This window comes from Pelecanus crispus, chromosome 7 (assembly GCF_030463565.1).
Source record: "Pelecanus crispus isolate bPelCri1 chromosome 7, bPelCri1.pri, whole genome shotgun sequence".
Classification (NCBI taxonomy): Eukaryota; Metazoa; Chordata; class Aves; order Pelecaniformes; family Pelecanidae; genus Pelecanus; species Pelecanus crispus.
This window is the reverse complement of record NC_134649.1, coordinates 5,000,512-5,013,795: the sequence shown is the minus strand read 5'-3', so window position 1 is coordinate 5,013,795 and position 13,284 is coordinate 5,000,512. Positions and strand designations below refer to the sequence as shown.

The following is a 13,284-nucleotide window of genomic DNA, read 5'->3' as shown; positions in this document are numbered from 1 at the left end:
TCAAATGTGTTTCTCTGTCTGTGCCTTATTTCTGTAGGATAACAACTGAACCAGCTTGAAAGGACTTTTATTCATGCACTGGTGACACTGGCCACATTTTAGAACCACAACCCATCGAAGCATATACAAGCTCGAATTTTAAAAGGGACTCTCATGACCTAATTTAAGTATTAAATACATATTACATGCCTCTTGATGAGACACAATATCAATGAAAGTGTTTGTCCACGTAGTCAGCATACTCAGCGTGACAAAAAATACAAATATCTTATTAACACACACACAAAAAAGGAAAGAGACAACCAACCAACCAAAACCTTCAGTCACTCCCAGACAGGACCCAGGCAGGCTCAAGTCACAGTCTCAAACCAAGCCAAGTCTCAAGTTTGGAACAACAAATGTGCTTTTCTAAAACCCCATTTTTGCTCATTTGTAACAACTGCACAGACTCAACCTCCATCATGGGTGTAGCCACTGGAAGAGCTGCAAGGGAACACCAACATAACTTTTTAAAACAAAATCTCCGCATCCAAGGTGCATGAGCAACAAGACTAACAGACTCTTCGACTTTTGGCATCCCCCACCACACACAAATGGTCACACGTCCTACTGGTTTGCAACTTTCCTTCCCCAGCAGTACCATGCAGGTCCGAGGAAGAAGAGCAAAGCACGCACAACAGCAGCAACTTATATGCATCTCTTAACACAGCTGGATGTTCATTCCCTCCAATCCTTCCCAGGAGACATGACATTTGCAAGGGACCAATAAAATGTATATCCATCTCAAAAAACAACAACAAAAAAAAGCTTCAGCCACAATAAACTGAAAGACGATGTTAACTGCTATCAATACAGAACCACAAGCTGCTTCCACCTGCTGGGGATACCGAACAACCGGAGAGAAGCAGCAGCTAAAAATCCCATCGTGGCAGCCCGACACCATCGCGATTCCAGTGGGCTCCCCCCTCCGCCCCAGTGGGTCTGTGAGCTCTTAACACAGTTTGTACCATCATCATGGTCAGTGTCTCTCTTAACACTGGTTCTCAGCTAAAAGAAAGGCAGAGCCACCTGAAAGCTTAACACAAACAATGCACAACTATTTAACTCCATCGGTATTTTGGAGAACGAACCAAATCCCCAGTGGGATACATGAAATTTGACTAGGGAAGACAACAGTGACAATTTAACTACGCATCAAAATCCCCAGGAGAAAGCAACAAAAACACCGCAATAAAAATAATTCCTGCACTGGCAAAGAGCACAGGGGATAGGACAAACAAGGTGTTTCCATTGCGATTTCAACTCTAACGCTACAGCCAAATGTTACTCCAAGATCAGCTGAGCAGTGCAAATACATGTTTGCTCCTGCAGTGCAGTGCCAGTGCCTCCGCTCCTCCCGCGAGGTGCCTGCAATGTGCTTTTTAAGCCTCTCACGGTACATACTACGCTCACACAGAAGGACCCGAGGGGAGGTGACAAGAAGGGCAAGAAAGCAAAATGCACTATTTGTAGAAGGACAAAACGCGGAGATGACTCTAAACTGAAGCCAATGCAAATAATGAGGAAAGCACCCCAGTGAGATCCAGGGATAAAGCCCTTCCAACGTTCAAGCCAATTCTCTTTTTAAAGTTGGGTTATAGACTGTTCCCAGGAGCAGATGTCACCAGACCTTGCTCCAAAATGCTGTACCTGTTTGATTAAGACTTAAGATTTGAACTATCCATCTCTATAAGACGGCCTTCCACTTTCAGAAAAACTTCTGATTATTTTTGAGGGCTGCATCTTAGGTATTTTTTTTCTACACCATAAGCTACTTTGGGAGCTTGCTTCTCAAACATAATGAGCTGCTTGTCTACAAAATCAGGAAAACCAGCACTGTGTCAGTTTATGTTTGGGGAAGCTGGTTTTGCATCCAAGAGATCTGGAATTCTCTTTCCCCACCAATAACCTTTTCCAAACACAACAGTTCAGCTCTTGCAAAGTTTTCCTGTGCATACAGATCAGAAGACTTCTCAAGCTGAGTACCACGATCCATAAGCAAACCAGATAGAGCGTCTCACTAAGTATCTGGGAAAACCTCCTACCACCTTGCTAAAACACCTCTTACAAACCCACAGCAATGCTAACAAAAAAGAGTAAATAAAACAATGCGATGCTATCCTCACCTTACCGACGCACAGCTACGAGCAGACCCTTTCAACTGCTGCGCTTACAGAAGTTTCATCCCGTAAATACTCTCCACGTTTCAGCAGAAATGTGCCTGTAACTAAGTACAAAGTGAGCATCTTAGTCCTCCCTGCCACTTCATCTCATCTGTCTTATATAAGAACTGCCACTATAACACAGTTTGAAGATAATGATGCACTCCGTACTTGAGAATCACACATTCAGCTGCAGCTACCTACTGTATTCCAGTAGTAACAAATGGAAGAGATACTTCAAAGAGCACATTATCCCAGCTCTAATTTATGCATGCTCCCTCTTACCATCAAGCCATTTATTTTAAACCTGTCAGATACACTTGTAATGTAGCATCATGAATAATTTAAAAAGTAATCTGTATAAACCAAGTTTATAAACTTAACAGCAGGTACAGTACCTTTCATTCAAGCAGACTGCTCCCTGATAAAGTACAAGGGATCTTTGACTACTTCAGCATGTATTCATTTCATGCATTCTGAACTTCAAAAAATTCTTCTTTCCTGCCTCCAATCAAACCCTCCGCTATTTGAACGTATTGTGTAAGTAGCCGACTTAAAATGAGTAGTGTACTAATTTGTGAACTGTTCATATTGAAGGAAAAAACTATAAAGCTTCCGGAAACAATCAGTAAAAATGACCCACCACCCATTCAACAGCAGGGAAAAAACCAAACCACACACGTAAAGTTAGCCTCTATCATTAAGAACTCTAATATTCTCTGCATTTGCCTGCTGTTGTCCCATTCTGACACTGCTCCCCTCCACAGGGAGAAGGGATGTTCAGCAAAGAACTCCAAAACAAGCCCACTTGTTAAGAGAAAGTGTTGTGATCAGAGTTGATGCTTACACTTCCAAGTAAACAGAGCTATCTTTACAGCATTTAATGGCACCAATAAGAGGTTTGCAGATAACATTCGCCCTGACTGGTCACAGAGCTATTTCAATAACATGCGCCTCGCTGGCATCACATAGCAAGCGGGCTCACTAGGTCACTGTACTTGCTCAAAACACACATCTTCACAAACTAAGTTCTCACAAAAGTAGGACATGCACCTATTTTATAAACTATTACACTAAAGCACATACATGTGCAGTTCACCTATTTCCTGCTTTGAAAGTTTATTTGTATAATGTACACTTTTTTCCAAGTCAACAGCTTAGCATAAAGTCCTTAAAGCACAACCTGGGTAGCACTTCTCTTCAGTGACAATCTTGACATGAATTATTGCTCCAAGTTATTACTAAAATGACTTTGTCTTGCTACAAAAGCATACATTTGCTGTTTTACCAAAATATTGACTGAGTGGATTTGTTCCTCTAGAGGAATAATCTCAGTACTTTATTGGGGTGTGAGGTGCCTTCACACTGGGTAGGTCAAAGACAGCAGTCTCCTTGAAAAACTATCTGGGGAGTCACTGAAACATAGAGATGCTTATTTCTGTTCATACCATCAAGTTTACCAAGAAAGGAACAGAGTAATAAGAAATGTACATGTCTGACTATTCCAAAATTAGTAAATAAATAAAATTATATGACATTAAAGCTTACAAGTCATATGCAAATCAATCTGTAAATAAATAACAATTTTGCTTTTCAGCACATCTTAAATAATCTTGTGCCACAACAGCAACTTCTTGAGGATATCAACATTGAAGAAGTTAACTGGTGTCTTGAAAGATATCCCAAGGGAACTGCTCATATTTAGCATTTGCAAAGGTTAAAAAGAAAAATTTTCAGTGATAAATGCAAGTTAAACCCTCACAATACACCACCATGCTAACACCAGTTTTGCCAGAATGCATATCCTTAATTAATTAATAAGCCAAACTATTACCAAACTTAGTTAGTAAAACCAACAAGCCCTGCCAAAAGGAGCTAGAGCCTGGTTTTGAGTTTGAGGACTCGGTACAGCTCTGCAAACAGAGCACAGAAATACATGAATGAACACTGTACGCTGCTCATCATTTGCTGGTCCTCAAAGTTTGTCTCGGACAGTTCTGGACACGCACAAAAAAAAGACAAATAAAGTACTACAGAAATCAGTCCAGGTTGTACCTGTCATGACTTGGCTAAGAGGGGGAAAAAAACCAACCCAAAAAACAGCACACAAGACAGGCTGGCTAAAAACCACAAATGTGTCTTCATCAACTACTGTTTGTTGAGTTCTGCTTTTGTACAATAAAAAAAATTTTGAAACTATTCTTTTTAAAGTGGCTTTCATAAATCATAAAAACTAATCCAACTAACCTACACAAAGAAGCTGTCTATACAATTTACAGTGATAGAAAAATTATACATGTCAAATATATCAAAATACTAAAATAGTATTTCTACCTTTCAAACACATCATTGCATTCCTGAAGTCTTTCTGAACACAGAACTCTTAAAAGCAGCATGTTCCATTACCACCTAAGCCCAGAAACCTTAAAAGCTCAACTTTGTCAGAAAGATCTGACAAACTGAAACTACAAATCTGCAACTTTAATTATGACTCGAGACAATTACTCAAACTGCAACTTTTTTTTTTTAAATTCAGCATACACAATAGTTTTCAATAATAAACTGCAGTTTACCCATTCCTGTGTGCGCACTCACACATATAAATAAAAACAGCTGCTACTTGATAACATCACAAAGCATTTCCAAATGTGAAAGCTTTACACTAAAATCCGAATAAGAGCGTACTTAATTTCATAAACCAAAGTTTAAAGAACTTTTTCAGAAAGTTGCCACTGCTTCTCAGTCATCACCTTTTCAAGAAAGTAAAATAATGCTCATGAAGTTTATTAATTTAACTACAGATTATCTACAGAAATAAATTATTTTTAAAAAAATAGGGTAATTCAGTACATTTTGCAAGTTATGAACTCTAGGGCCATTACAGATGATGAGCTAGATAAGTTGTTTTGTGTGTGGGATCATAAAGTTAACATCCAGCGTGAGAAAAACAGGTTTCCTGCATATATTATTTCCTCTCTCTCTCTCTCTCAAAGTTCAGCACCATAAACAAACTTCTCTACAATGAAGCCTGCGGTAGCTCACAATTCACACAGATGGAACATACACACAATATAATTAATCATTTAACAAAACTGCCTCTTCTGGTCTCACTGAGTTAATAGTTGCAGTGATCACTGGTAAAATCTACCTCAGAGTAAAAAGAAAAAAAAAAATACTGGTGAAGAAAAAAAAGCTTCAGTTAAATATGAATTGAAATTGTCCTTTAAAGCTAATAGTTTCAGCCCTGAAATGTATTTTAACTCTAAATGTGAGATGCTTTAAAAAAAAAAAAAAATTCCCCTCACTGAAGACATTCTCCAAGATTTGCTTAGTAAATGCCAGTTTAGCAGAAAACCAAACAGGATTTGAAACAACTTTTCCCGAGGTAACATACACTGATAGAAACTAATTATTTAGCAATGAAGACAGATTAAAAAAATCATCACATGGAAACTCCTCAACACGAGATTTTGCGTGCGTATTTCAAGATGAAAACAACTTCAGTGACACTGGGGTTCTGCTTTAACGATGGTCTAGAATCAGTCTGAAGAACAACCGGTCAGGGAAAAGCTGACATAAAAAGTAACACAACAGTTGATCAAATCTGAGCAATTTCCCTACTAAACCCAATAAATCACGCCTCCTGTTGTAGTGAGGTTAACTAACTGATGTCTGCTCGCGCTCGGCAGCCCCTTCGCTCCTCACAAGATACTCAAGGACTCAGTGTAAGTGCCCTCGCTTCACACACAGAGCGTTTCTCTCTCTCAAATGTTGCTTCAGCACTGAAACTTCTAACACGCATCTTCCCTCCACACCCATTCCTCTGCTTTCTCACATTCTCAACACATTTTGCCTGACATTAGCTATGTCACTACCATTTCCTAACCCTTTCAGTCTGTGAGTCATGCAAGCCTTTGCTCCAGTTCTGGTATGGAAACGCTTTCAAAGTACAATCCAACACAATCAAAAAAGTCCAAGTACTGCCTGGCTCGCGGCTCCTTCCCATGGACGCTCATCACCATCACTCCCTGAACGCTTCCCTCCTCTCCTCTTTCTGCTGAACCCGGCTGACACCAATTCCTGAAACACTCTGGCATTTTCTATTCACAACCTCAATTAGAGAAGGAATTACCCAACTCCCAGGTAACAGCATTCACTAACCACTAGGCGTATATGAAAACGCTGCTGTGAAAGCTAGGTGCGTGCAACGCTGACTCTCAGGAGCTCACGAGGGTTTTTACTAAGCAACCTGGGAGAGAGATTAAACATACGGCATGAGCTCCTGTTTATTAACATCAGAAACATAAAATATAGCCTGGATAGACAAACAAAAGCTCAGAGCTAACATGAACGCATCCATCAAGGCATCTTGTCAGTCTGAAGTATTAACAGACCTAAAATCGTTATTTTTGTTCTAAATGTTTAACCCGCTCACTTCCAGACATTCCCTTTGCAAATGTACACAAGGCTGAAAATCAAAACCCCATCACGCTCGAGGCAGAAAAGGTAAAAAACCGCCGTGTTTACGCTTCATCTTAAACCCAGCCCTGGGCTGAAGGTGTCCGACAGCTGTAGCTTTGCACATCAAATGCACTGGTACACCAGCACATACCTTATCTTAATGAAGGGGCTTTTCATTTTTGTGCCATTCTAACAAAGTCTCAGGAAATTCTCAGAATGTTTTAATGCCTGTTTGTGAATCAGAAGCTTTCCACTGAAGCTACCTGCATTTTAAAGATGTTCCTGTCATACAACCACGAACAGATTTTATATAATTAAGCATTAAAGGGATGGGTCTCTCCCCTCCAGTTGTAACTCCTTTGTATTCCTATTTAGGAATGCCTTGCTTGTTTGACCGAAAATGGAAGTGCCTTTTAGCTATGACACAGTATATATGAAAAACAAATAAAAATTAAGATTAATCTTCCTTCCACTATTGTGGGGAGAGAGAAGAATATGAAGAGATGCAAAACATCTGCTCTGGAGATCATTTTTCCCCCTAACAGCAAAATTCTTTCAGCAATAACTCGTGAAAACAAAGGCTATTAAACTGTAAACTACAAAAGACGATCGATTAGAGGCAGTATTCAGCTAAGACAAGTTTTTCAGCATATCTTCCCCTATTTAAATGCCTAGATCTTCTTCTTCAGAAAAAGATACTTAATTTGGGAGGTTCTTAATTGGGTCATTTTAGCTAAGTGGCAACCGCAAACACTTCAGAGGACTGGAACCTAAAATCCTACCATACTGCTGCTGTGTTGTTTTATTGCCAGAGCTGGGCAAGCATTTTTATTTGAAGAAGGTGTTCTGTACCAGGTAAGACAAGAAAAAACAAATTGTAAGCGTGCATCCTAGCAGTTTAAGCATACACCAGATCTCCTCCTCCTCTCTTCTGTTTCTCCATGCTACTCGATCCTTTGTAAGCCCTTCCCTGAAGAAGGGCACCGGGGTTTTGTTTTCAAACGTAGAGATTAATCTTCCCTCTTGAAAAGAGCTCTAGCCAAAAAGTTCAACTCGTGGAAGTAAGAGTGCAGCTCTCCAGCCCTAGCCAGCCCTGCCACTACAACGCAAAAGACTCAGCTGGGCCTTAATTTGCAAGGAGTTAATTGGCATTCACTGGCTAATGAAACACAATATTACTCAACGTGCGTTACAGACTCCATCTATGCCCTTCTCGCTCGCTTTTTTGTTTTTTGTAGTTAGCCTCACTGTCAGTGCATCCAAAGAACTTCCCTTTCTTTTCAACCTGAAACTACTGCTTTTAGAAAAGCCTTTCTAGCTCCTAAATTCTTTCCCTTTACATTTAAAATGGAGAAAATTGATCTCTCCGTCCCTTCCCTCCAACAACGCCTATCTTTTTGAAAGCGAGAGGCACACGACGACAGCTCAAGGAGTACGGTGAAAAAAAGAAACACGCAGCGGAAGAAATTAAAGCGTCAAAGATGCAGTAAAGAACCATCCCTGTTTCTGCAGACGCCGAAGGATTGGGAGCAGTTTTTAAAATGGTTGGGCTCCAAGGCACATTTACCATCTCCCTGCCTACAGAGATCCCTCCGGAAAACAAGGGAAGGCTAATTTCATGCAAGAGTTGCTCAATCCAGCGTGAGCCCGGGATACCAGGAGCAAACCGATCAGCACCGGGCTGAACTCGGTGCGGACTGCAGCCTCATCCATCGCAGCGCCAGCCATCCCTGCCCCGCTCCTTTCCCCCTGCGCCCGAAGGGGGCGGGCACCGCAACATAATCACAGGTTTGAAGCGCACAAACACAAAAGTCGGGGCTTTTGCAACTGCCAAGCGAGACAGACAGACAGACAGGCAGCCAGCCACCGCGACCGACGGACGGCAGGAGGGGCCGGCTGCCCGCAGCACGACCCCCGTGTTCCGCGCTCGCACACCCGGAGGCGGCAGCCCGCACGCTGCGCAGTCAGCTGCACAAGCCCCCGCACTGGAGCTGCTTTAAAAACAAAATAATAACCATAATCACTTCTAAAGAGCATAGCCCATCCGGCCACCGAACGTTTCTATTTATGCGCGCACAAAGGTGAAGCATCGACCTAGAAATTCATTTAAAAAAAAAAAAAAAAAAAAAACCAAAAAAACCCCAAACACACCACAACAGCAGCCTGTGACCTTTAGATTGCGGGATGCCACCGTAATTCCGCACCCCGAGCAGCGCGAGCGAAACCCTTCCTGGGCCGTAAAGCGGCAATGAAAGGCGAGGCGCTTGTTTCCAGGAATTCTTCGCTCGCTGTGGCAGGTTACTGCACACAGCCTCTAAACATTGACCAAGATCAAGCTCTTTCCATGCGGGAACGAAGGCGCGGTTCTTGCCGGCTGCGAAGAACGGCTGCAGCGCCCCGCGCCCCGGGGGGGGGGGGGGGGGGGGGGGGTCGTTCCCCGCACGCGGCTCGGGTGGGGAGCACAAAGGAGGGGACGGGGGGCATCGCCCTGCCCCCTCCTCCGGGCCGGGGCTGCGGCTCTGCCGAGCCCGGCTGTAAACACCGGCCGGGAGGGGAGGGAGGGGATGGGGGGGGGGGGGGGACGCGCGGCCCCGGGCTGCTGAACGCGCTCGAGGAGCAGCCGCGTGAAGGGGGAAAACACGCGCATCCCCGCGCGCCGCGGCGGGAAACGGCGCGCGCCCCGGGAGCCCCTCACACACACACCCACACACCCCACCCCCCCCCGGCAGCCCCTCGCCGACCCCTCACACGCATTCACGCAGGTGAGCCACTCTCACACACACACACACACACACCCGGGAGCCCCTCACACACACAGCCACACACACCCTCACACACACACACCCCGCAGGAGGCCCTCACAGCCACAGCCACCCTCACACACAGCCACACACACCCTCAGACACCCCGGGAGCCCCTCACCGACCCCCTCACACGCATTCACACAGGGAGCCCCTCACACACAGCCACACGCACCCTCACACACACACACACACCGGGAGCCCCTCACCGACCCCTCACACACATTCACACAGGGAGCCCCTCACACCCAGCCACACACCCCCCGGGAGCCCCTCACCGACCCCCTCACACGCATTCACAGAGAGAGCCCCTCACACACACAGCCACACGCACCCTAGGAGCCCCCTCACACACACACACCGCAGGAGGCCCTCACAGCCACACACACCCTCACACACACCCCCCCTCAGACACCCCGGGAGCCCCTCACCGACACCGTCACACACACAGCCACACACACCCTCACACACACAGCCCCCCCAGGAGCCCCTCACCGACACCCTCACACGCATTCACACAGGGAGCCCCTCGCCGACACCCTCACACACAGAGCCACAGCCACCCTCACACACACAGCCCCCCCAGGAGCCCCTCACCGACACCCTCACACGCATTCACACAGGGAGCCCCTCACCGACACCCTCACACACAGAGCCACAGCCACCCTCACACACACAGCCCCCCCAGGAGCCCCTCACCGACACCCTCACACGCATTCACACAGGGAGCCCCTCGCCGACACCCTCACACACACAGCCACACACACCCTCACACACACAGCCACACACACCCCGGGAGCCCCTCACACACACACCCCGCAGGAGGCCCTCACAGCCACACACACCCTCAGACCCCCCGGGAGCCCCTCACCGACCCCCTCACATTCACGCAGGGACCCCTCGCCGACACCCTCACACACACAGCCACACGACCGACCTCCTCACACACAATTCGCACGGGGAGCCCCCTCACTGACCCCTCACACGCACCCCGGGAGCCCCTCACCCATACTCACACAGGGAGCCCCTCGCCGACCCCCTCCCACCCATTCCCACAGGGAGCCCCCCTCGCCGCCCCCCTCACCCCCCCAACACACACAGGCAGCCGACGCCCTCCCACCCCCTCCCGCCCACAGCGGGACCCCTCCGCGGCTCCCCCCGCACGCCCCCCCGCCGGCGCGCACCGTACTCACTTTCCCCATTTGTTGGCCACAGACAAAGTGCGGCGAGGACGAGCAGAAACCCCCAGACGACGGCGAGGGACCCTCCTCCAGCGCCAGACTTCATTCCTCTTTTTTTAATTGGACAAAATCCCCCTTTCCGGAAAACAACAACAACAACAACAAAAAGTCCAAAATTGTTCGCTTTCTTTTCTCTCCCCGTCCTCTAAAAATAACGAAGGAGGCAAAAGGCGGACGAGAAGCGGGGCTGGATAAATAAATCCACGTTGCCTCGAGAAATGGGGGGGAAAAAAAAAAAAAAACCCCACAAAAAACACAAGACCCTTCGTACTGGCAAACCGGAGGGTTTTTTGAGGTCCCTGGGTGTTGATCTTCCGGAGCAACCACACCAAAAATACAGAGATACTCAGGATGTATTAGCGGCAAGGAGAAGGCATGAGAGCCCCGGGGCGACGCTGTCTCCGGGGCGGCGGGGCGGGCTGCGGGGCGGGGGTCGCCGCCGTCTCCCCTCAGCGCTGGCTGCAGCGGTACATGGTGCACAGGAGCCGCAAACATGAGGCACAGCGGGGCCGGCACTCTGCATCTTCAACCTCCATTTTCCAACACCGCACACAGAGGCAGCGCGCACAGACACACACACACACAAAAAAAAAAAAAAAAAAGGGAAAAAAAAAAAAAAAAACAACGGGGAGGGCTGCGGGGGGAAGAAGGGGGGGTGCGACCCAGACAATCTTGTTACAAAACAACAACAGCTTCCCCGTCCCTCCGCGCGGGGCCGGGGCTGCCCTGCCGGGATCCCCCCGGCTCCGCTCCGCGCTCCGCGGGGAAGGGGGAGGGAAGGGAGGAACGCAGCCCCCCCGCGCACAGCCCGCACCGCCGCGAGCCCGGCTGGCTGCAGGGACGCGAAATGCGGAATTGGGAACGAAAATGAATTAAAAAGGCTTTCCCCCCCCCCCCCCCCTACTCCTCCTCTTCCTCTCCTCGGCGCCGCTGCCACAGGCTCCTTCTTCCAAAAAAAAAAAAAAAAAAAGAAAAAAAAAAAAAAGCAAAATCCAGGACACACACACAAAGCAGCAGCAGCAGGGCGAGCGGGGCGGCTCAGCACCCCGCCTCCTCCCCCCGCAGCTCCCCTCCTCGCATCCCTCCGAGCCGCCTCGCCATCGCGCCGGGGGCGGGGGGGGAGGACGACAACAACAACAACAACAAAAACAAAAACCACCCAGCGAATTTGTAAATCCTTCTCCTTTTTTTTTTTTTTTTTTTTTTCCTCCTCTTTTCCCTCCTCCTCTGGGTGTGCGCGCGCTGCAAACCTTCCCCTCGCGCTGCCCAGCCCAAGGAAGGGGGAGGGGGGAGCCGGGAAGAGGTGTGTGCGTGTGTGTGTGTGTGCGTGCGTGTGTAAGCCGGGGGGGCGGCGGGGGGACGCGCAAGGCGATCCGGTTTGCTGAAGGTCAAAGCCCAGGAGCTTGTTGCGAAGGGTCCGTAATTCCTCCGGGGAGGGAAGGGGGGAAGGGGCTGCTGCCGCCGCCGCCGCTCCTCCCAATGAATTCGCCGCTCGCTTGCAGCGGGGCTCGCAGCGCTCTGTGCCGCGTCTCCCCCCCCTCTTCTTCCTCCTCCTCCTCCTCCTCCTCTTCCTCCGCGCTGGCTGCCTTCGCACGACGGATGGCGAACGCTGGTAAACAAGAGCCCCGGCGCCGCTCCGCGCCCGCCGCCGCCGCTGCTTCTCCTCTCTGCGGCCGCACGGGGACGGGGCTCGCGCCCGCCCTCTCCCTCCGCGCGCGCGCACGCGCCCTCTCTCGCACGGAGGCGCGCGCGCTCACACCACCACCCCCACCCCGCACCCCCCCCCGCGGGCTCCCCTCGCCCAGGCGGCGGCGGCGGCGGCAGCGGCGCGCGCGGAGGCGGCAGCGGCGGCGGCGGGGCGCGAGCGAGCGCGAGGCAAAAGCCGGAGCGGCGGCGCGCGGAGCGGAGCGGGGCGGGGCGGGGCGGGGCGGGGCGGGGCGGGGGCCGGGCCGGGCCGGGCCGGGCCGGGCCCCTGCCCCTACCCCTACCCCTGCCCCTGCCCCTGCCCCTACCCCTACCCCTACCCCTACCCCTACCCCTACCCCTACCCCTACCCCTACCCCTACCCCTGCCCCTGCCCCTGCCCCTGCCCCTACCCCTGCCCCTACCCCTACTGCTGCCCCTGCCCTTTCCTCCCCCTGCCCTTTCCTCCCCCTGCCGCTGCCCCTGCCCCTGCTCCTACCCCTGCCCCTACTCCTACCCCTACTGCTGCTCCTACCCCTGCCCCTACCCCTACCCTCTCCTCCCCCTGCCGCTGCCCCTACCCCTACTGCTGCCCCTACCCCTGCTCCTACCCCTGCCCCTACTCCTACCCCTACCCCTACTGCTGCTCCTACCCCTGCTCCTACCCCTACCCCTACTGCTGCCCCTGCCCCTACCCCTGCCCCTGCCCCTACCCCTGCCCCTACTCCTACCCCTACTGCTGCCCCTACCCCTGCCCCTGCCCTCTCCTCCCCCTGCCGCTGCCCCTGCCCCTGCTCCTACCCCTGCCCCTACGCCTACCCCTGCCGCTGCCCCTGCCCCTACTCCTACCCCTACTGCTGCCCCTACCCCTGCCCCTACTCCTACCCCTACCCCTAC

At 49.8% G+C, this 13,284-nt stretch overlaps 1 protein-coding gene across 2 annotated transcripts in view; it reads right to left on the bottom strand.

Moving 5' to 3' along the window:
* Positions 1–10,750, bottom strand: part of IGF1R (insulin like growth factor 1 receptor) — a 193,572-nt gene extending 182,822 nt beyond the window's left edge. For both annotated transcript variants that reach the window (XM_075713640.1, XM_075713641.1), the window contains exon 1: positions 10,657–10,750. In XM_075713640.1, the coding sequence (XP_075569755.1) occupies positions 10,657–10,750 (94 nt within the window). The remainder of the gene's footprint in view (positions 1–10,656) is intronic.
* Between the last annotated feature and the right edge of the window lie 2,534 nt (positions 10,751–13,284).